Here is a 24,864-nt window from a genome sequence, read left to right as displayed (position 1 = left end):
AAGAGAAGAGACTTAATGAAAGAAGAACTGATAGGAAATAGTAACTGAATTTGGAGCCACTGAACCCTTTGAAAGGTGGGATTAACTCATGAAAGACTCTTCTTAGAATTTTTTCTGGCTTGTGTGAGAATAATCATGAATACGAATTTAAACACATCATTTTGTTGTTTAATTTGGAATTGTTAGTAAAGTATCATAAAAATTGCTTCTGTTTATTCATCCTAGGCAAAATTTTATTTGACACCTTAGTTTTAGCTAATGCTGTGGGTAAAAGAAGTAGCAGTATGTATTAGACTTCCTGATCACATATAAAAGATAGTAAAGAATGCTCTGGAAATGTCATTAATATCCTACTTTGGGAGAAAATGAGTCATAATCCCTGATAGGAATACTTGTTTGTGTCCTGACCCACTGGTGTTCTTAATGACCAGAAAGAAAGCGTCATTCACAGGACCAGATGTGCTGACCACGGCCTTGTGTTCAGGACGGCTCCGCTGACAAGTGCCCGGGGTCTGTTATCACATTCCCTTGCCACTTTTCCTTTCTCTTGTTTTCCCTGCAATCATGTTAGCCTAGTGGGAGGTTTTCTTGGCATGTCCTAAATACTCCATTTAAATTCAACCTCATTTTTTCCTTTTGAAAAGTGCCTGGGGATAAAGTAAAGGATAAAATCAGATGTTATAGAATGCAGGATAGATGTCTCTTGGCCTTGGTTTTACAGCAATTTGATTTGCACTGTTTCTGATAGACAGAAAGGACAAAAACACTTTATTTGAAGTTTACCAATCTATATATTCAGTGGTAGAAAGCACCTCTTTCTTTAGGAAAAAAAAACCCTGTCATTTCCAGGCAGTGACATCTTTAATACCTGGTAAACTGGGGCACTAGCTATGGACCCTGCAGTTCTCAGAGCTGGTGCCAGGATTTAAAAGGGACAGCAGTTAATGGGAGAAATAGGGGTCTCTGCTAATGGGTTCTAGAAAGACCTGAGTGTTACACCCACAATTGTTAAACACTGCTCCTTCCCTAACTCTGTCCTCCCTTTTCTCTTTCTCCCATTACCTAAGTCTTAACAGAGACAGAAATAGCTAACTTGTAGTTCATTTTTGGCTCTTTTTTTCTTTTTCATAAGGAAATAACATTTCCTTTTTAATTTCAGAAATTAAGCCCCTGATGATAATTTTAATTCAATTCTGATCATATTGTGTGTATTTGGAAGTTTGCTTACTTCGGGGCACTATAACTCAAGGTCAGATTATTTTTTTAAAAGGCAGATATGTAATCCCATTTAAAAATCCTTTTGGGAGGTCCATCCCTGTTATATTCTTCTTTTAAGACAAAATAGACTAAAATAATTTCATTTCAAACACTTCTTATATACTACATCAGCTCAAATTTGGAGCATAAAATATTTAGGTTGATGAATATGTAATTAATGATGTAACATTTAAAAAGAAAAAGAAATAACTCAGATTTTTAAAGACCCTTTTAATATCTCAGAAGATCACTGACATGAGGTAATGTTCTAGATATTTCTGCTGTGATGATGTAATGCTAATTGCTTTAGAATAAAATTAGATTCAGTTCACATTTTACCCATCTCTGTCTACAGAAATTATGGTTTCCTAAGCCAGGGGGATTTTGAAAGATTAATATTTTGACCAACCAAAGCATTATAGTTTTTCTATAGGAATAGATATCAAATCGAATAAAGGGACATTTAAGAAGGTCAAAGCAGTACAACCCATCACTGGGTTATACAGAAACATATGACGGTCTTAAATTTCAATTTGATATATTCTTGGCACCAGTGATAGTGACAAGGAAAAGGAACTAGATGACATGAATCAGTCCTTGTGATCAAAACTGTAATAGAAGCAGTAAATTGTTCCAACCTGGGACCTCAACTTACTCTTGATTCCAGTTAAAGCTCCTGCTGTGTTTAATGAGAGCTCTGCTACATCATGGAGTCGCTTGTCCTTTTTTTCTTTCCCCTGATGAAAGAAATTTTTACAGTCCTTGATGGAGACCAAATGGCTGTGGTTTAAAGGAGTAATGAAAGCCCTTTATTCTGTGTATGTGTCAAGATTTTTATCACCAAGTCTAATTCTGAGTTTTGAGGGTTTTTTTTCCCCCTAAGCCTCTGTATACTACCAGGTAGTAAAAACCTAAAATGATAGCTAGATTGATTGGGACTTACATGAGACAAAGCCAGGGTAAAAAAATAGAGAGTCTGTTCATCTGGTTAAGGACAGTCCTCATGTAAGAATGACTGTGCTGTTCCCTTCCTGCAGTCTTCTGAGCTGGGATGCTCCTGAACAGCAATTTGAGGCTGCCATGACGTTCTCTGAATTGTTTCTCCAAAATGGCTCAATGTAGCACCCAAGTGATTTAAATTTCTCCCTATTACTTTTTAATTCCGGGCTGAAGAGTAGAAAAATATTTTGCATCCATTTTTAATTAGCAAAACTCACTTTCTATGCAGAATGATTATGGCATTTGTGAGGCCGATGTCCAGAATCACAAATGTTTTGGTTGTCAGTGATAAGGATTCTGGCTTCATTGTTCACTGTGTTGTAATGTGTGGCTTTTCTCCAGAAAATAAACCCTGGCTTCTATCTCACATAGGTTTTTGAATTTAGCCTGACTATGACTTTGTATATAAGACTACATAAGGGTGGATTGGCTATTATGTTCTCAGTGAAAGCAGGAATTTCAGAAATAAAAAGTGCAAGACTTTTATCACTCTGCAAAATAAGAAAAAATTTCAGATGATTTTATTTCAGTTCATGGGCCAGTTGACTTTTCCGTTTGAATTAACCAGAAGTTTGGAGATTCAGAATACAGATTTAATGAACTCAAAAGGAATCCTAGAGCTATCACCATGGGATGGGGTTGATTGTCTTCAGATAATGAAATATGCTAATTTATATAGAACATTGGGAAGACATAGAGTCAGATTAAGCAGCAGCAATTTGTACCACAAACCTATTAGTTATATCATGATTTAATTCCTCTAACAATCTGAGAAGTTAAAAGTTCAGAGCATATTTCTTGAAGAGTTTGCATAAAAACCTCAACTTCTTTGGGCTGGTGTGAAGTTTCAGTGCATTTGAAGAACTCCATATTGCTGTTTTAGATCTGAGTACATCTTATAAAATTCACTTTATGTGTAATAGTTATTAACATCAACTGTGAAATGAATATTTTAACTTGGTGTTATTGCCAAGTATTATTTACTAATGTCCACCAAAACAGAATTCTTGTCTGGGTAGTGTACAAATTGTACTTAAGGCAGTTTCCCTAAATGTTGCCTTAGGAAATGAATGATATCTAAATAATTAATGGAAGATAACTATTTCAGGCAAAAGTCACAAAAGCTACATATAGGAGCCAAAATTTCGCTTCCTTCCATAATACTAAAAAGAATATCCAAGTGTCCTTCAACAAAATTTTGTAAAATACACAGTGTGTAGCATTACTTAATTGTGTCCTAAAGGTTGGATTTTTCAAATCACATTCATTAGAGTTTTATTTTAGCCACTCATTCAAGCACTGTGCATTGTTTGCACAGTTTGCAGCATTAGTTTGGCTTAGGTAAATGGTGCAGTGAACAAAAACCGAGAGTCAGGTAAGAGTTTCCACCTGAATGACAATAAGCCCCATGACGTTGCTAGTTATACTTAAGTAATATGTCCTATGGTCACTTTGTGTCAAAGAGAATAGAATCAATATATTCTATTTTATATGTTGGCTGGGCGTGGTGGCTCACACCTGTAATCCCAGCACTTTGGGAGGCTGAGATGGGCAGATCACGAGGTCAAGAGATTGAGACCATCCTGGCCAACATGGTGAAACCCCATCTCTACTAAAAATACAAAAATTAGCTGGGCGTGGTGGCACATGCCCGTAGTTCCAGCTACTCAGGAGGCTGAGGCAGAAGAATCGCTTGAACTCAGGAGGTGGAGGTTGCAGTGAGCTGAGATCATGTCACTGCACTCCAGCCTGGCGACAAAGCAAGACTCTCTCTCAAAAAAATGTTATATTTTATACTTACAAAATATAAAATCTACTATATATAAATAGAAAATAATACTGTCAAGGTTTAAAACTACCTGATGTTACCCAAAAGGTTACAGTGATTTTATTTCGAGTAGCTCTGGCAGTCCGTGAGAATAACAGCCTGTGAGATGAGTGTGAAGCATCGTACTATTGTTTCCACAGTGTAATTATCTTCAACATCCATCTTAGAGGCAGCTAAATAGGGTGAAAGAAATTTTTGGGTTAACCTAGATATCAAACTGAAAATTGCTTTTTTGTTTTGGAACTCAAATGTTACTTCCTCAAGCTTTGCAATGTAGACTCATTTTCTGAAATTGGTTTTATCAAATCATATCCTTGATAATTAGTATAATTTTCTGCAAAGAACCTAAGCAATATACAGTGCAAGTAAGTAATCCTTCCGAAGCCTTTGCATTCCAGTCACTTTTGTGTCATGCAGTTATGTCACAAACAGGGTCAAAATATAAAAGACAACTTAGTCTACAATACATTTTCTGTTTTTTGTTTTTCTGGATACTTTGAAATAAAAGCTCCAAGAAGTGGTTATTTTCTCCTGAATACACAGTCCTCAAAGGAAGACATAAATGACCAGTAGTTATATGAAAAAAGGCACAAGATCACTAATCATCAGGGAAATACAAATCAACACCACAATTAGATATCATCTCACACCTGTTGAAATGTCTATTCTCAAAAAGACAGGAGATTGGTTAGCCAGAATGTGGAGAAAAGAATCCTTGTGCACTGCTGGTGGAATGTAAACTCGTAAAGCCATTATAGAAAAGGGTATGGAGGCTTCTCAAAAAATTAAAAAGAGAACTACTAGGCCAGGCGCATTGGCTTATGCCTGTAACCCCAGCACTTTGGGAGGCTGAGGTGGATGGATCACTTGAGATCAGGAGTTCAAGACCAGCCTGGCCAATGGTTGAAACCCTGTCTCTACTAAAAATACAAAAATTGGCCAGACATGGTGGTGCATGCCTGTAATCCCAGCTACTCAGGAAGCTTAGGCAGGAAAATCGCTTGAACCCAGAAGGCAGATGTTGCAGTGAGCTGAGATGGTGCCACTGCCCTCCAGCCTGGGTGACAGAACAAGGCTCTGTCTCAAAAATAAAAATAAAAATAAAAAAGTAGAACTACTAGATGATCCAGCAGTCCCACTACTAGGTATGTATCCAAAAAAAGTGGAATCAGTATATCAAAAAGATATCTGCACTCCTATGTTCACTACATCATTATTTACAATAGCCAAGATATGGAATCAATCTGAGTGTCCATCAACAGATGAGTTAATAAAGAAAATGTGCTACATATACACAATGGAATACTATCCAGCCTGAAAAAGGAAATTCTGTCATTTGTGACAACATGGATAGGCCTGAAGGACATTATGTCAAGTGAAATAAGCCAGAAACAGAAAGACAAATACTGTATGATCTCACTAAAAGTAGAACTCATAGAAGTAGAGAGTAGAATAGTGGTTTCCGGGGGCTAGGGTGGAGGTGGGAGAATGGATATTGGTCAAGGATACAAAGTCTCAGTTAGACAGAATGAATCATTTCTTTGTATTTCATAATAACTATCTATATGATAGGTATAAAATATATGTGATGTGACAAATGCTCCATAAAGCAATTAATGTCTTGAATTCAAATTGTTAAACTATCAGGACAATTTCTACTCTTCTACATACTACGTGCAAGATCTATTTTTGGCTTCAAATAGTCTTTTTCTACTGTTAGGCAGAGTAAGTGAAGCATAAAGTATAAGCTTTTTAGATGCCATCTGGAACTCCCTTTGAATTCCTGATACTCATTCTTAAGACATGAGAAGGACTACGTGTTGACCTGACTGGCTGAGTCTGATTGGAATAACCTGTGTATTTTATCTGTCACAGAAAATACCATACAACTTGGTCATAAACATACCCAATAAAAAAATGAAGGCAAAAATAGAATGAAGTGTTTGATCTGCATAGATAAATATAACTGGGAATCTGGCATGATAAATTGCTGATAAACCAAACTCACAACTTGGGAATACATAATACATAAAGGCAGAATGTTGGCTCTTCTTTATGTCCTATTTTCTCTAGTGTGTTCAGCTTAAATATTACTTGTAAAAAAAGTGGGATTCATGGTTTTAAACATTGCTCATATCTTCAAATATTTTGCCAAATAATAATAGGAAGGGCCAGACTGAGGATATATAGACTAGAATGTGGTGACAATTCCTAAATGTCTCTAGTGGTTGTGGCCCTGAGGTTATTAAGACTGGATTTGTATCTTCCTAAACACAGAAGCGAAGCAAACTTAGTGGTTTCTATCACAAGGGCCTTGGAGTTTCTTTTCTTTTCTTTCTTCTTCTTCTTTTTTCTTTTTTTCAAGAACAAGGTTATTTTCCAGGCTTGTTTCACAGACCTAGCCCTTACTCTTCTATGGCTTTGTTTTCTGCTAATCATTTCTTTGCAACTATACTTAAGTTTCTTGAGGGCAATGGAAGGCATCTCCTTTAACATTTGCCATATTTTCCCTTGTACATAGGAGTATGTGTTGCAGTTAGCAGGTGTTCCATAAATGCATATTCACTGGCTGCTAAGCAGGGAGGGGCTGTCCCTCAGGTGCAAATGGTAGCTGTTGAATCTTCCAGTGGCCCAGTTGGCTTCCCCATGAAGAAGTATAGGGTAGAGGTTAAGAGCCAAGATGTTGGAGCCAGATTAAGGTCAACTCTCCTCTCCACTAAATTTCTTTATATTATGCTACAAACTGGTATTTCTGTGCACTTTGAAGAGGTCTTCTTCTCTTTCTTGGCCCTTACCACATAGCTGCACTGATAGTTTGAAATTGGCACTACTTGGTGATACCACTGTAATTTCTTGGTGTAGAGACAAAATTTAAGAAAGTCTTCTCATTTCTATCCTTTAAAAGGCAAACTTCATGACAGCAGATAATCAACCTTCTCTATGTAAGAAGAAAGAGAAGCAGGTGACTGTTTCCTTTGTATTCATTTATGTGTTCTCTTGCTTATTTTAGCTCCAATACTAGTGAGTGAATGTTAGTTATCCCAGGGTAAGGGTAAGGATATGATAGAAATTGAAGATTCGAGCTCTAGGTCTGGAACTATTCAACCTTAGATAATTTATTCAACCTTCTGAACATGAGTTTATTTATCCACAAAATGGGGAAAGGATATTGTTGTAAGGACTGAGTTAGGTAATGTATTGAGAAACTGAAGTGCTGTACTGATACAAGACATTGCTAATAAGCATTAATTTCTCCAAACTGATCTTTATTCTTTGGGTGACCTTTTGAAGTTTTAAGGGGTTTTGCTATAGCCAAGTGTTGTGGAGCCTTATTTCTTATAATTCTCCCTGCTTCTCTTACTTACTCCATCATAATAAATCAAATCACCAAACACAATTAAAGCTCTTACTATGTCTAAGAAGACCGTGTGTACAGTGGTTAATGAAGTCAATTTGGGTCAGACTGATTTGTTGCAAATCCTGGTGCTACCACTGTTGTTGGCTGTGTGTGACTTTACCTCCTTTTCTTTATCACCTGTAACAATTAGGATGATAATCCTCCTATAAGATATTTGGCACAGTAAGTACCCAATACATGTTGGCCAATACTGCAGTGATCCAAAGAAAGACAAAGTAAGTGAAACAAGTTTCTAACCTAAAAGAAGTCATCAGCATAGTTGGGTATAAGAGAAAAAAAAGTTTACAGTGCAAAAAATAAAAATTAGTTCAAAATGAGGAATCTGAAGTGCAGTGGAGAGAGCACTAGATTTGAAACTTGGCTCTTCCCTGGCCAACATTTGTGATCAGGAGCAAGTCATTCAACTTTCCATGGCTCCGTATTTCTTTCCTGTCAAGTAGGAATAATGAAACATGTCTCAAAGTGTTATAAAAATTAAATGGGAAAAAGTGCATGAGACATATGACTTGCAGGTGACTCAAGCAGAGAAGCAGAGTAGTTGAAGGATAAATAAGGGAAAAGGTAACAAATATTGCTACAAGATGATATGTGGCTAATTGCCAAATTCATTGTTAGATAGTAAACGTGTGAGACTGCACAAGAAGAAAAGATGGCGGAAAGCTGGATTCAAGGTTGACTTGGAAAGCCTGCTATTATTTGTTTTGTGGAGACCATGATCCTTCCAAACAGCAAATCCGAGAAATCCTCTTTCACTTCTTAGCTGGCTATCCTCACCCTATGTATTCATAGTTCACTTCAAAAATTTATCAAAAGGGATAAAATGCATAATTTTCTGTATAGAATAACTTCATGGCCCTTTGGTATTTGTAGGAGTGATTTTGCAATGACAAAAAATGGACAGGTTTTTATTCTTTTCAGCTATGCAAGCTGAACACAAAGTCCAGTATTCTTTTCAAGTGGCTTTTTACCTTACTTCTCATCTTAAGTAAGTTGTAATATAGCTTGCCACAATCCAGAACCAATACACACTGTAACTGTGTACACTGTCTTTTAAAAAAAATTCATTCTCAGAAAAATTTCAACAAATGGAATCGGATTCTTCAAAGCTGCTTAATTCAATATTTCTTCAATGTTGTTACTGAAGTTAGACAAACTTTTCATCCTAAACACTGAATTTCATTTATCTTTATTTGTTCTACCACAAAACCTTTTTTTTTTTTTTTTTTTTTTTTTTTTAAATCATCAACCAAGGCTTTGGTTCAGAAGACATGCAGTTCTTTTATCTCCACCTTTATGCTTTGGCTTGGCATTCTAGAACCTCATTAGATTTTTTTTTTTTTTAATAAGTAAGGGAAATGTCTACATTTTTTTTGAAGCTGAACTCTCCTGCTCAGTGCAATATATTATGACCCTGTGAGAGTTTAAATTGAACTCCTCCTTTGTTGCTATTCCATGTTTATGAGAAAGTAGACGCATATTTTATTATTTGTATTTTATGGCTTATAAATGTGAAAAAATATTCAGTATTTTTATATGCAGATTATCAACGGCATCTGATATGAAACAACTATACTAACTTGTAAAAAAAAAAGCACATATTTCTCTTAATATGTCTGTAGCTATGTCGTGAATATAATTCCTAGTTTATGTACCATACATTTACATGATTTGATATTTTGGAGGCAAAACAAAATGCTTAAAATGCTTTGGTATTGATAGTTATCCTCCCTTAAACCTTTGTAAACTCAGATGCTAGATGAATATTAATTTGATTTTACAAGATATCTTTGTTACTCTAGTAATTACATTTTACTGACACCTTCTAGATTTTAAAAATAGCAATAACAGATTATTGATTGGTACCTGAAACACTATTGATTGTAAAGGTGTTGCTTTCATGTGTGACTGAGAGAATAGTGCTAAACTCTAAGTATTCATATCTTTTTCCTCACCACACTTTTCTAAGGAATATTCTCTTGTATTTTTTGACTCTAGTGTCCTTGTCATGTTCATCCTCTAATGGGTGGAGAGAAGGAAGGCTAAATTGATCCAGATAAGAAAGTAACTGGAGAATCCCTGAAAGAAAAGATCTAGCTGAAGGAAGGGGGTTGAAAGTGGAGGCAGGAGAGCAGGAGGGTGCCAGGCAGGGAAGAGACTGGGAGGTTGCGATGAGATATTGTGCCCAGTCAGGTGATGTGGGGAGGGAGTGAAACTGATGGGTTGATAAGGTGTTAAGAAAGAACAAGAGGCTCTGTGTGTGCATGCGTGCTTGCACGCATGCATGTGTATGTGTGTGATATCATTTTCTTTTACCTGCATTCAAGAGACCTCAGTGTAGACTTTTATACTTTAACGCTTCTAAAGTTGTCTTTTGTTCCTACTGAATGATGGACCTTCCTGGGTAAGCAAGAAGGCTCAGTTTTATTGAAGGTATATATGTATTTGAAGTAGGATAAGATATAAAATATGATAGGGAAACATGAGATGAGAAATGTATGCAAGAAAAATATACTTTTATTTTAATTATCCATCTTGTTTGTTGTGCTATGACCTAGATAAAATGCTTAACTATTAAATTCTGGCATTACGCAGAATGGATTTGTCCTTGGAATTATATTGGCTGCTGTCTCATAAATACGATACTGTCTCTCCCTCTACCATGAAGAATTATTGAGTAGTAATAACTTCCCCAATTCCAAGTAATTTCTAGTAGATTTGTAATACCTATAGAAATGAATGAAGTATAAGAATTGAGATGTTTACTTTAAATTTTTATTATTTTTATTTAGTATTTTCATCATTTATCAGGGGAATTGGGGAAGGTGATTAATATTTTTGATTACCAAATGCTTAACAATCAATTCCTTACTTAACACCCATAACAATCATGTGATTCAAGTATCACTTTCCCATTTTATAACTGAGAAAATTGTAATATAAAAATGATTAATATATTTGCTTAAGAATTCTCAGTGAGTAGTGGAGCATGGTTCAAATCCATTTCCACTGGATACCCACACCCACCTCTAATCCATGAGAGAGCTCTCTCTTACCTGTAACAGGAACAGTTACTGACCTAAGCATTTTTGGGGGGAACTTGTGGTACTGCTTTTTAATATTCATAGGATTTTACATTCTTTTGAGTTCCAAGACAAGCTGATTTTTTATTTTAATTGCACAAGGCTTTATGCTTCTGTTTTTAGAAGTTCTTTAGTTCTTAACTTTTGAAGGCAGCTTTAAACCAAGCTTTAACACTTTTGGACATGGGCTGCTTTGTCTAAGCAGAGCTTGCACCATCTCAGGAAGGCAGACTCAGAGGGTAGAGTGTGTCAAGGTGCTGCCAGCAAAGCGTAGATATGAACCAGAAGCAAAGTGAGTACTGAGTTTTATCTCTGGCTTATCAGGCCTCTCACTTTTCGGGGTGCTTGCCAGAGGTACCCCTGCTTCCAGATATTCTCTAAGCTTGATGGCTGCCATCTTGGGCCACCACTTACCACCCTTCCCTTAAAGCAGATTGAGTTGGGGAAAAGTTGGGTGTGGACTGACTGTAATAAAATGCTGGGTGAGTTAATTTCTTCTTCTGAGCCAACCTTCATTTAAGAAGAAGACTCTTCTTTAGAGGGGAGAAGGGCTGGCCAGGTGGGTTAAAATCACAAGAACTGCAAAATGTCTGATGCTATTGTCAGAGGGACTCAATTAACATTTTATTTCACTTTCATTACTTAGAAAGTACTTTTCAAACAGCAAATGACTCAGTTTCTGATTGTGCTCCTTGTTCCCTCTTCACTCATTCTAAATGCATGCACATAGATATTTATATTATATCTAATGATAATTTAAAAACTGAACTCCTTGCATTTATATACTACTTGACAGACACTAATCATTTTTCACATTTGTTTCCTTGAGTCCGACAAAGACCTTCTGATAGGGACAAAGCAGTTCACATGGCTGTTTTACAGATGCTGAATTAGAAGAACAGAGAGGGAAATTGACCTGACCAAGGTGAGTCAGCCAGAATAAAGACTAAAACTCAGAATCCCTTCTGTGCTCTTCCTTCTGCGCAGCACCAGCAGCACTGGTGGAGAGGGCAGAGCTGTTGGGGACTTAGGCTCTGACCTCTTGACGCCTTGTGGCAGAGCTCCACAGGGGAGGTAACTCACATGCTGTCCTGGCCTGCTGCTTGGGGACCCTACAGGTCACTGCTGTTTTAGGTTTACTCCAAGTGCGGTTCTGGATCAGCCTCATCAGCACCACCTGGGAGCTTGTGAGAAATGCAAATCCATGGGCCCTGCTTCAGACTCACAGAGTGAGAACCTCTGGGGGTGGGTTCTAGCTCCTCAAATGCTGCTGATTGTCAGTAACATTTGGGAAGCATTTTAATTAAAGAATTCTCTGGACAGATTGGTTGATGGATTTATTAAATATTTAAATTTTTCAGCCTTTTGGTGGATCTTAGTACTTCCTAGTTGATATTACTAGTGTATCATTATGTATTATCTTGTAATATTGTAGGGCAGTATCATAAAATTGTTAAAGTGGTGAAATAGTAAAATGGCGAGTTCTATTTATAGTTCTAAATTACCATTATTACTGTTCAACTTTTTTGATATGTACAAGATCATTTTTTCTCCAAAAGACTAAATCAACAAGGGTAAGGAACATTTTTATTTTTGTTCTCATAATACCTAGCACAGGCTTCAGAACAAAGTTGGAGTTCAAATCTATTTTAATTTAGTTAGTGACATTAATGATCAATGACTTTAAACTGAAGACAAATATGCCTAGTGTGTAGTTTTTCTCACTGTGCATATTTTATTACAGATCAGCGGAGGGAGTGCTAAACCTTATTTTGTGTGAATATGCATATATGTATGAAATAGGCACATACATGATATAACACATTTATATATTACATACAAATATTATATAATAGGTAAATAATATGCACAACTTTGTTATATGGAATACATATATTATATGTTATAATAGATATAATGTATATTAGACCTGTGTTCCGAGCCTGCCTCTGAAGCTTGCCACTGAATAAATTCTTTGAGCCTAAATTTACCAATCTTTGATTAAGATAACTTGTATACTATGCCCATCTCAGAGGGATTATATGAAGATTAAAAAGGATGAAGCAGGTGAATATTTTCTAAAAATGGCAAGGTCTCATATAGATAGATCATGTGATCTAATTTTTCTTTTGAACATTTTTTAGTCTTTTATGCTTGCCTGCTTGTTTTTAAAAACTATATATGAAAAAAACTATCAGAAGTAGAATGAAAAAATAATTTTTAAAGTGACAAGAGTGCAGGATCATGTGATACATCATCAAAAGACCAGAACAACTTTGGTATTTTTTCATGTGTTTGAACAATTATTATTGGAATTTCTCAGATAAGGCTGTTAAATAATAACAATAGATATTTGTGTTAGAAATAAAAAAGAACTCTGCAGTAGTAAAAATAATTATGTTCTGAAGCATGGTTCCCAGGGAGGCTGCAATAAGTTTACCCTAACAGTGCCTAAGATGATTGATATTCTTCCCCTGAGAGTCTGGAAATGATAACAGTACCGTCATGATGGGATTTTCTGGTTTCAGTTTTGTAACAGTCAATATATTATAAGTTGGGGTTGTTTCATGTGAGTTAGGTTGCCGCTGTAAGGCCGGCTGCCTCGCAGGGAGCTTGGATGCACACCCCCCTGCCTTTTTTCCGAAAGCTCGGACATGCTCGGGTTGTTCCCTTTTCCCCTTCTCGCACAGCCTGGCTTTCCCTTAAAGAACCCAGGATGCAAGCAGGGTCTTGTGATTCTAGCCAATAGCAGCTGAGTCTTTCTAGGCAATAGCAGCTGAGTAATTCTAACATAGCAGCCAAGTCCTGTATGCAAACAAAGGCTTGTAACCTTACCCAGTGGTAGTCCTGCTATCCCACAACCAATCGAGCTCCTTCACTCCCTATAAAACACCACATCTGAGAGGAGTCTCAGATGTGACTTCTCCGGCCCCTCCTGTCAGACCACAGAACCTTGCCTGGGAGCCTGAATAAATTCCTTTATATTGGATCTTCTTGTGTTGGCCTCAGTTTCTGGAAAACTGTTATTATAATAGGTTTACTGTGAGGAGCTTCGTTAATGGAAGTTAAACTTTATGGCTGCATTTCATAGGGAAAAAAATCTTCCAAAAGACAGAGTAGAATGCTAATAAAAATTTAATTTACACTTTAACATGCTTTCTTGTAAAAGTATTTGTGGGACTAGGTTTAGATAAATTTCATTCAATTCTCTTTATTCTGATATGAAGACATACAACTAAAAGACGGACAGATTCATTATCCTGATGATCTATTGTTATATTAGATACTTGTACTAATGGATAATGTACAAACTCCAACTTTCAAAATACAATTATTCCAGAAGAATAACTGCTAAATGGGCACTCCTGCAGGCGTTGCTTTACAATCTTTGTAAAAAAAAAATTCAGTCCTAGGCAATATTCTTGCTCTATAAAAATAAATTATTTTTAATGTGCTCTATGAGAACTGTAATTATCTATTTCTTGCCATAAAATAAATTTTGAAACCTATAATTTTCCAGAGTATTAAATATTTTACTCTGGAGGTCAACAACAAGTGAGAAAAAACTTAAAATATTTTTGTTATGATCTTATAGTATGATATGTGGCTTCTCCTCTAAGTACAATTCCTAGAGAAGCTATATTTCCAGATGACTGGGAAAATGATTGCTGAAATGCATTAATTAACCTTTACATTCACATAAAAGTGTTTTGTGAGAACAAATGTATACAAAATGTTGTCTTTAATCATGACTAATAAAAATGGTTATTATAAACACAGGTTTTACTACTACAAATGTCTCCTTGACAAATGACAGGGCCTGATTCCTTTATTAAAAGATAATTAAAAGTGTTTCACAAGGGACTCAGAACCTTCCTACAGTTCTCTTCTGCCTGCCTGCCTGCTTTGGAGGTGATAAGATGAGGAGAATCTTGACATAATATCTAATAGTTATATTAAATGTGGATGTGTAAATTTATTTCATTCAACAAAATTTTAAAACTAAATATCTCTGGTCTATGGAAGTAGTTAAGGAGCCATTTTGAAATGTGCTAACCATGATGGGACTGATGAGATTAAAGCAACGTTATTTCTGGAATTGGTCATCAGAGTGTGTTCACAGCAGAACAGAGCTCCACGTGTCTCATACGTTACAACCCGCATGGCCTCATAGCTCTTTTTCTCCCAAAGCCTAAATCATGGCAATTATTTGAATAAGCCCCAGGTAAGCTATTAAAACTAGTCATCAATTTGGAAGTATTTTCTCTTCAAGGTGAGTCTGTGATCAGAAAGGAGAAGACCATCTCAGATCTGGTTAAATGAAATGGTGGTATCACAGGTGTGACCTCCACAGTGGGAGCACCTCTAACATGGAACAGATATGAGACTAGCAGGAATTGGTAAAACACAGATTCCAAAGCCAGATGGCCTGGGCCCAAATTCTGGATCTGACTGTGTGATCTTGAGTAAGATACTTCAACTTTCCCCGCCTCAGTTTCCTTATCTGCAATAGAACCGACTTCTTAGGATTATTGCCAAGTTAATATGTGGAAAGTTCTTATAACTTTGTTCTTAGAACAATGCCTTGCATGTTATATGTGCTATACAAGGGTTAAATCAATCAATAACAGTTACTTCCCATAGAGAATCTGGAATTTACGAATACATCAGAAAAACTGTTGAAAGAAATCACCATTGGAGGAAAATTGTTGTGTAAAGGACTAGTTAGGAAGAGCTGGAGGCCCTCTAGTTTAGATTTTTGTCATCTCCAAATGAGGTTATACAGAGAACCACACCTGACTGCCAGAGTTAAACATTTAAAACATGAATTACTTTTGTAATGCTGTTTTAGTGTGTCTTCCTTTCCTTCAATGTACAAGAAATTGCAAAAATGGAAAGTTTCCCAGCTTCTGAGAGATCCTGAAATGAAGTATTAACAGCAACTGAATGGCTAACTTTCAGACTTAATCTAACTTAATATTGAGTAACAGTATATTCTGCAAACTCTGAAGCTAGTTTTATCTGGGATCTTGTTTTTAGTGCCTTATAGGGGAAATGCTGTATTTTTAATTTGAGACATTTTATGTATTGTATCGTTTTGCAGCATAACAATTCCAGAAGAGTGGTAATGGCTGCATGGTCAATGGCTGCCAATCTTTGCATGGGAGACCTGACTAATTACGTCTTTGATGCTGTTCCTTGAAGATCCCTTTTTTATCTGTAGGTTGACTTTCTTAGAAAGTTCGAATTGAATAATGAAGGTCCTTTGTTGGCTTAAGTCAGCAGAAGAAAACACTCATACTCTTTTCAAATATACAGTTATACTCAATAAATTCTTAAGAATTTTCTCACATGGTATTCAGGAAGAAATACTCTTAGAATAATTTGGAAAACAATAAATATAGGATATATTGAGACAGCAGTCTTTTGTTTAAATTTCTTCAGTATGTTGAATATTTGTGGTGGATTAGTTATATGATAAATGAGGTCACAAATTGCACATTATCCCACATATTAAAATTTCTGGGTTGAACTTTTTGTTCTTCACACTGTTTTTAAATAATAATAAGCTTGCATTATTGATTTATTATCCTTGTCAACTGTGCCACAAGCTGCATTCACAATTCACATTCATTTCTTCTTAGGCAGACACTCTCTCTCTCTCTCTCTCTCTCTCACACACACACACACACACACACACACACACACACATGATCACACAGAGAGCCAAATTCTTATTTTCTACATTTCTCTTGAAGGTCTTCTGCTGAATCCTGCAATATGAATATAATTAAAAAAATCTAATTAAGAGAGAGTGATGATGCAGAACACATAATCCCCAGAGTAATAAAATCCCTAGGTATATGAGTTCAGAAATGAAATATTTTTTAAAGATTGCCATGGATTTTAAAATGTTAAGACATAAGACCAGAGCTTACTAAGAGGGGTATCTGTATATTACAACTTTATATCCCTAAAGCTGATGTGTTTGGTGGTTAGAATCAGCATCATCTGGGAGCTTGTTAGGAAGACAGAATGTCTGCCTCAAGCCAGATCTATTGAATCACAATTTGCACTTTAATCCAAATTAAAGGTAATTCACATGCACATCAAAGTTTGAGGAACACAGTAATGTGACACTACTATTTTACAGATGGATTAGAGTTACATAAAATATAATAGAAAAATAATTCTATCAATGCATACATTAAAAAAGTCCACTTTTGATGATACCCAAAGTAGTTTATATATTTCTTCTTCATTAAAATTAACATTGATTTTATAATAAACAGAAAACTACTACAAGGAGATGCTCAATAATTGTTAAAATCTGATAAAATTAGATTGAAATCACATTGGATTTGATTTAAAAACATCTCTTTAAATGGAAAAGGAAAACAGACTTAGAAGATGAGAAAAATAATAGCAGTCAGTTTTTGGTACACCTCCTCAGTATCACATACTGGCCTGTTTTCCTCACTAACCTGCATGTTCCCTGCAGGTGGAGATTCTGATATTCAGATGTGCTCTGAACACGAGGCACATTTCAAATCGATGAAGAAGTAAACAATGATTTTCTTTAATTTATCCTTTTATTTTTAAGCATTAAAATATTCTGCTGCTAAATAATTTTGCTATTACTATTGACATTTTCCTACCTTTTATCCACTACAAAATCCCCAAAGTAACATAACTGGTATTATAATAACAATGTAATAAAAGTGGGAAGTAAAATCGTCAGGGAATAATTAACCAGGGCGTGTATCTACTTTCAGATTATGACCACTCATTTCATCCTTTCTCCTTGAAAACTGCACAAGCTCTTTTCATACATTAGGGTAAAGCATGGCATCAGCTTATTGAATAAACACTTGAATATTTTTGGTAAAAGAAAAAGATTTTATTAAAGAGTTAGTATTTGGAACTAGGTTTACATCAATCATCTACTTTAGAGAACATGATTGCCCTCTAGTGTGGTGAAAAGTTAATGCAGACACTGAGGTTTTCCAATTGACAGAACCAGTCTAGGTTCTGAAAACATCTAGGTCACTGGCTAATTCAGTATTTTTTTTTTTAAATGAAAAATTTCTTGCATTTTTCATATAAGATCACAGATCTTGTGACAACAGGATAATATGTGTTTTTCTTCCCACGACCAAAGAAGAAACTGGTGTGAGCTGAGCTGAGCTAACAGCAGCTCCGGGTGGCCACGCCCAGGCCTAGGTTTGTGCTGTGAGCTTCCTCCTGCTCTGAGGCCAGCTTCCTTCAGCCTCCTGTGAGCAATGTGCTACCAAGGTGGCCTGAGCATATATCAGTCACATTCAGTTAAAGTAAAAAATAATGGTGATTGATAAATCAGAAATTTTCCTAAAGATGGTTGGAATTTATCAATGACAAAATCTTCCATTCAATATGTAATCGATTCATCTTCCATTTCATTGTTAGTTGCACAGAGTTAACTTTAAAATTCTGTTTGATAGCGACTGCTAGGTATTCACAGAACTAAGTAACTATTTGGTCCTAAATTACAGAGAGGAAAAGTATTTTATTATATGAATCAGCCTTATGGCACTCCAAAAGGACATTTCCTGAATCTGAGTAAAATGTAGCCTCTTGTAGCATTTTTATCACTGAGAATGAGCTATTTGATGGAAGCCATATTGTGCCAAATGATCAAATACTTATTCCACAATCTATCCATTAATAATTTGAAAATTAAAAACCAAAAGTAATTAAAACTGCTTTCAATGCAACAAATAAAACTTTACTAAAAATATTAAAGAGGTAATAGCTCTAACAATAAAAACCCTCATTTCTCTTTAAGAATAGAATAATTTACTACGAATCTGTAAATCACATTATTGTAAAAAAACCATTGTGAATTATGACTAAAGTTCTAGATTTTAATAGCACAAATTGTCCAATCTTAACTATCATTTTAAAAGATGCTTTCTCTCAGAGAATTTTAACCTGCATAGACAAACACCACCAGGTCTATTAATTTATCCTCTCATTCTGGGTACCTGCAACGTGCTACACGGGGTCAGAGAGTGTTTACTGCAGGCTCAGCTTACTCACCTGGTATAGACTAAATATATGAGATTAATTGATAAACCACTGCCGTTTCTTTCAGTTTTATTCTGAAATCCTGACCAAATCCTCAGCTTTCCTTTTCTAGTTATTTATATATTCATTCAGAAGGTGCCCACTTCATTTGAAAAGATAATGGGGAATATCATATGCACCTCTTACAATCATGCTGAATACATAATTGTTTAATGAACCAGGAAAAAATACTTGCCCTGGTAACGAATTAATTATTTTTGCAATTGGAATTTCAAAATCTGTTATTTTAATATTGCAGAAGTAGTGTTTTTTCATGATTTGCAAATGCAGTTAAATTATGGCCAGAAAGGATCCTTGCGTTTGTCATATTTGAGGGGGGATTTTTATTGGGATGGCGGCTACCATTTCACGATCCATGTGTCTGTGTAGAATTGAGGCTGTTTCAAGAATCAGCAATTGGAAGAACAGTTTCGGAAGAAACAAACTTAAAATGTGCATAACCTATATTAATATATTTATAGATATAATCTTATGCTGAAGATCGTAACATCTCAATTATATTTGTGGATTCTCACCCATTGCAGCCACAAACAATTCTCTGCAGAGAATTTTCCAGCAATCGTTGGCACATAAACCCTGCTCTTAGCAAGCACCTGCACATATATCCTAGTCATATGAACACACATAATCCTGACAGGAAGCAAAAACGTATTTGCTTTATAACTTAAAATCATAAACTGGAGACAAAATTTCATTTTTTGGGGAGAAGGGAATGAGGCCAATTAGATGAAGAAAAGTGAACGTAACAAGGGTTAATCCTTAACGAAGAGAAATCCACGTCCCTTTTGAACGAATGAGAACAAATAAGGCTACTGAGTCATTAAATAATAATAATGATTTGAAATGATAATAATACTGATGATGACGATGAGTTTGCAGCTGCCAGCCCGCAGTGGAAACCTTTCTGAGGGGTGCAGAAAGCGAAGCGAGATAGCCCCCACCACCCAGTCTCAGAATCTTTCTGGACGTGCGGGTGAACTGCGAATTGTGGAAAGCGGGGGTAGTTCAGGACACTGCGCAGAAACCGGTCTCCCTGGCTGCACCGCGGGGGCGAGCGCCCAGCTCCAGGGAGGGGAGCGCAGGGCGCGGCGCGGGGCTCTGCAGGGCTGGCTGCGCTCCACGCGCCCAATCACCATGTGCGCCCCCACCCGGCCAGCGATAGGCGGCTCTGGGCCCCAGATGGGAGGGGTGGGGCCGAGCCGCACCCCGCTAGAGGAGCGAGGGTCTCCCTTATATAAGCCCCTCGCGGGGTCTCCATTCTGGAAAACCAAAGAAAATCATAGATTACAGAGGGTGGGTAGTGGGTTTGGGCTGGGGGAAAAAAAGCCCCAAGTTCTGCGGTCCGTGGGTGGGCAAGAAGAGACAGCCCTCCCTGAATGCCTGGGAAGGGGTCACCTCTGCGGTCTCGCGCCAGGGCTGGGTGGGGCCGCGCCTTTGTGTGGCCGGGTGGGGCTGGAGCCAGCTTTTCTGCCGAGCCACCCGCTTGGCTGGGAGGGGCTCGGCGCTGGGGCTGAGAGCCACGCCGGGGGTCTGAGCACGTCAAGGGGTGCTCCGGCCGCTGTGGACTGCGGGGCTGAAAAAAGAGGTTTCAGGACTACATACAGCTCAACTGCCCCTGCCATATTCCTCTTCCCAGCCAGTCTCGGAGCCTGAGGTCTCCCCAGCTCCGCGGGGAGGGTGGGGCAGGGCGGAGTCGCGCACAGCGAGCCCTTTCCGCAGCTTTCCCAGTCTCCGGATCCTGCAACCAGGTCTCAGGGGACGCGTACTTCCAGCTGCCACAGGACCCCGGGCACCACCCTTCCTGTCCATCCTGGGGCCATTGAGCACCAGAAAGAAGCATGGGCACTCAAGGCACAAGACCCCTTGCGGATGAAGGCCCTGAATCCAGATTCTTTTTCGGTCATTTTGTGTCCCTGTAGCCCGTCTCTGAGCCTATGAAATAGCTGATATTTGGCACTGCCTGACCCACAGAAAGGAAATTTCGCGTGGCTCAACTTAAGACTGACCTCTTTCGCTTTACATTAAGGTTTCATGTCATCTCTATTATTATACATACACATGTCTAGGTTCCAGAAGATTTTCCCGCAAACGATCGAAGGTCTTCAAAAAACCCCTTATTTTTGACTATGTCTAAACACCCTATGTAATGTGGTTTCGAAAGAAAAATGTTAACCCACTTTTCCCACCTCTCTCTAAAGCCGAACAATGAGGCCAAAGTGGGGAGGGCGGGGTCAGTGGTCAGGTCTCTCTTGGAAGCCGCGGCGGGGAGTCGGGAGCGCGGAGCGCGGGGCGTGGCGCCGCTGTCCCCGCAGGCTGGGCTCCTGGGTGTTGCGCTGCGTTCCCCACCCGACCGACCCCCTTTCGAATGAAGATGCAGCACCAGGCGGGGGGCGGGGCTGCGCGGTTCCGCACTGGGTGGGGCTGTCCGCATTGTGCGCCCCGCGTTGCAGGTGCCTCCCCCCGGGACCGCTGGTCCGCACACAAAGAAACCCCACCCCAGCGCCTTCGAAGCTGCTGTCCCTCCACCCCTCCCCACCGCGCGCTTCCCCGCCCCTGCAGCTGCCCACCCGCGCCCTCCACGCCCTCCGCGACTTCCTCTCTCCTTCCCCTCCCTTGCCCTAAAACAAAGGAGCTGAGGTCCTACCCCCTCCTCCCGTTCCACGCCGTCTTACCTCCCTGCACCGCACCCCAGGACTAGCGGTTTCTCCAAGGAGACAATATTGTAAAATGTGCCCCGTTCTCTCCATCCCCTCCCCCCGTCTCCACCCATCTTTCAAACAGCGGGATGGGACAGCTTTGACTTTCCAATTTTCTTTTTCTTTTTTCCCACCTTCCCTTTTCTCCTTCTCTATTTTCTTTTTAAACTAGAGGAGAAATAAAAGAGGTCGTTATAAAGCACTTTCCCAAAATGTCCCTTAAGCCCATTTAAGGCAAACAGTTAAGGGTAGCTTCCTCCCCTCACGATTGAGTCCTAATTTTAAATATGCAAACAGAATAAATTCCCTACCCACAGGAGAGCAACTTACCTGCTTCTATCTTTTAAAAGAAATTCTTCGCTTTAGATTTCCATAGACCTCTTCTCTGCCCTCCCACCTCCCCCAAGAACTGCCCCTGTCCTTCCTGGTCCTGTGTTACCATTAACGTCGTTTTCTTTATAAAATATCTCTGAATGCTTTCAGAGCTCAAGAGTGGAGGTGAGAGGTGGGCTCCAGGTAGAGCCGACAGAGAACGAGGCGCGGTGCCTTACCCATTGCTGTTTTAGCCATTGTAGGGATGTGCAGACGCTGAGCGGTGGCGAAGGCAAAGGGTCCGGCTACAGCAGCGGAGAGAGCGAGAGAGAAGACTGAATAAGGCACTGAGTCTGCAGAGTGGGACCGTGCTAGAGAAAGAGCAAGAGGCAGGAGCCCATGAATAATTATCACACAGAAGCTCAAGCAGATTGGCTCCCAAGGTCCCCTGACATGACTCCCGCAGAGTCAGAATCTCCAAGCATTAAATATTGATCGGCCAATGGTGCTGGAGTACAAAGTACCAGAATGCAGTTTGAAATGGAAATCAGTCCTTCCCTGGCGGCTCCCCCCATTTTGGGGTCCTGATAGTACAGTCCAAGTAGAGTGGCGCTTTAAGCCCTGAAGCTTCCTAGGAGCTAAGAACTGGGCTGTGCCTACCTGGGAGCCAGGAGGCTTGACTTTGCTCATACATGTGCCATTACACAATTTAATGGAAAAGGATTCAGACGCTTGAGAAGTCCTCACTACATGCAGGCTGTTGGAAAATTCTGTTTAAACACTATGTTTTCACTTTTTCATATTTTCTTTCACCTTTGGCTCTGCCCTTGATCCTAGTCTTTCAGGGCTACCCCATGTCTGGCTATGGTGGCAGCTCAGAGCAGACTTGCATTATTGTCCTTTATCTTACAGCTAGACTTAGGTATCGCTAAACTCTTAAAAGTCTCTCAGGAGAGGGAGGCATGGTGTTTTCTCCCCTTGGCGCAGAGGAAGGGGCTACCTGGTTTTTTGGGAGTAGGGATGGTAATTATGGTCCACCTGGGGACATGGGGAAAGAGGAGGAACCTCTGGCACCTGCGTCCTGTCCATCTGCTAACAAGGCAGAACCAGGTTGGCTGGCTGGTTTGGGCATTGAGGAAACCACAGGTGAATGCCATATTGCCCTGAAGGTGCAGAATTAAGTGGATCAAAATTTTAGTAACCTTTACAGGGCTCTAAGGAGAATGCGTTACATGGAAAACTTAGAAGAGATGAAAGGTGTGTTCTGGGGCATTATTTTTCTAAGATCCAGAGAGACAACACTTATGTAGGCCCAGGAAAGATGTGTTAAAGTTTCAGTTTGAGCAATGTGGTATGTGAGAATCTTTGAGACCAGTTGCAAAAAGTCACTTTGATTACAAACAAGGCATTCATTAGTTCCTCTTTTTTGCTTAATGGGTGCCAGTCATTCATTTGTTCTTTTTCACTTGACTCAAATAGGTATTGAGCAATTTACCATGTGCACAGCTCTGAAAACACAATGGCGAGAAAAAATTTAGGAGTTGCTGCATGAAGCTTTTAATTACTGCTAACTTAACACTTCCGTGACTTTATTGAGCCAGTCTAATTCCACGCAGAAACTGGTTTTAATATTAGAAAAATAGGCAAAGAATTGCATATTTGAAAGCTGAAAGAAGAGCACGTTGTTGCAGTCATGAACAGGTATGAAACCCTGGGAAGTTTTTAATTTCAGAAAAATGAATAGAATTTTTCTCCTTATTAAAATAGACTTTTAGCAGCTTTCTGTCCAATCACATTTCAGTTTTATTTCTTTCCTCAGGAATAATACACAGTTTCAAATACATAAAACCATTTGAAACTAGCAGGGCACTCTCCTTGGTGCTGAAATAAATTTCTTCACCTCCTATTAACTTGTAAGACATTTTAACCTCATGGACATTTTGCTGAATGATAGGAAGCTACTGGAACTGGGACAATTTTGACCTGCTGAATCATGGGGGAAAATAAAAGATGAAGGGCAGATCAATAAAATTATTTCTTGAACAGGAAGATTAGAAATTATAGTTCCTGTCTTTGTACAGGTCTGTGACCATGACACAGCAAGAGAGTGATACGGAAGTTGGCAGGGTCTGGAAGTAAGTAACCATTTTCTCTCTCTCTATAGGCATTTCCCACTTTAAATATGAGAGCTAATTACCTCTCACTGGAGTAGTTATCACTCATGAGATGAAGGATCTTCTGCATGTCTGTATGACTAATATCTTCAAAGTATTTCTCTTCTCCCCACCACACCCTTTCCCCTCAGGCTGTGTGTCATCTTTACACATTCTTCAGCTTCCTTGGAGAACAAGGGCCCTAAGTCATGGCATTAATGTCTTTAATAACTGCAGTTGGCTGTTGAATGAAATCGATTGCACTTTTGATCACTATGATGAAAACAAAACACTCATTCTACTGCCCTAAGTGTCAGATGTGTAACTCTTTTCTGTTTCTGACTTTCTAGGTATTGGCCACCTAACTTTAGTTATGAATGACGTTCAAATAATGTCAAACAGGGAAGGGAGTAGGTTAATATGACTTACCATAGAATAAAAAGAAAGCAGGCAAAATCGTCAATCAGCTAAGAAAAACCAAATAAATTCAAAGGACTGTGCCATTATCAAATTGTTTTTTGTTTTCTTTTACCATTATAGTATGCTATCATGCATATTCACATGGGAAAGTAAGAGCAAAATGTGAATAGAAAAGTTATTTCATATTCAATATGTTATTCACTTATTCATTCATTATTTTCAGTTAATTTATTCAACAAATATTTATTTGATGAAGTTTCAGGCTTTTGTGATGCTAGCCAAGCTTCTCCTTAATGTCTAAAAAATAGAAAGTGAAGGAAAATATAACACTCATCTCTTTAAGAAAATATTAATTTTGGGGAGTGAATATTATCTTGTGTATTTTGAATCATCTTTTGTTGCAAAATATTGAAAAAATAACCCAAACTGGCTCTAATAATAAAAGTGCCTTTGCTGTTTCATCTAACCATAGAGTTGGCCACAGAGATCTGGAGATGAGATCAGCTTTCCCTGAAGCAAATGGTTTTGATTGGAATGAGTGGACACTCAAATTAAAGAATAGGTACTACATCTG

At 38.3% G+C, this 24,864-nt stretch overlaps 1 protein-coding gene across 2 annotated transcripts in view; it reads right to left on the bottom strand.

Moving 5' to 3' along the window:
• The window catches only part of STMN2 (stathmin 2), a 55,232-nt gene extending 33,039 nt beyond the window's left edge, over positions 1–22,193 (bottom strand). Inside the window, exon 1 of one of the 2 annotated variants that reach the window (XM_012450931.2) lies at positions 21,957–22,193. In XM_012450931.2, the coding sequence (XP_012306354.1) occupies positions 21,957–21,975 (19 nt within the window). In that variant the 5' untranslated portion in view covers positions 21,976–22,193. Of the gene's footprint in view, positions 1–21,735; positions 21,819–21,956 lie in introns of those variants that run through there. The other variant, XM_012450933.3, reaches the window with a different exon arrangement.
• Between the last annotated feature and the right edge of the window lie 2,671 nt (positions 22,194–24,864).

The sequence above is a fragment of the Aotus nancymaae genome, unplaced genomic scaffold (genome assembly GCF_030222135.1).
Source record: "Aotus nancymaae isolate 86718 unplaced genomic scaffold, 86718_ANA_hifiasm-v0.15.2.pri h1tg000036l, whole genome shotgun sequence".
NCBI lineage: Eukaryota > Metazoa > Chordata > Mammalia > Primates > Aotidae > Aotus > Aotus nancymaae.
Note: the sequence above shows the minus strand (reverse complement) of the source record. Positions and strands in the feature narration are given on the sequence as shown.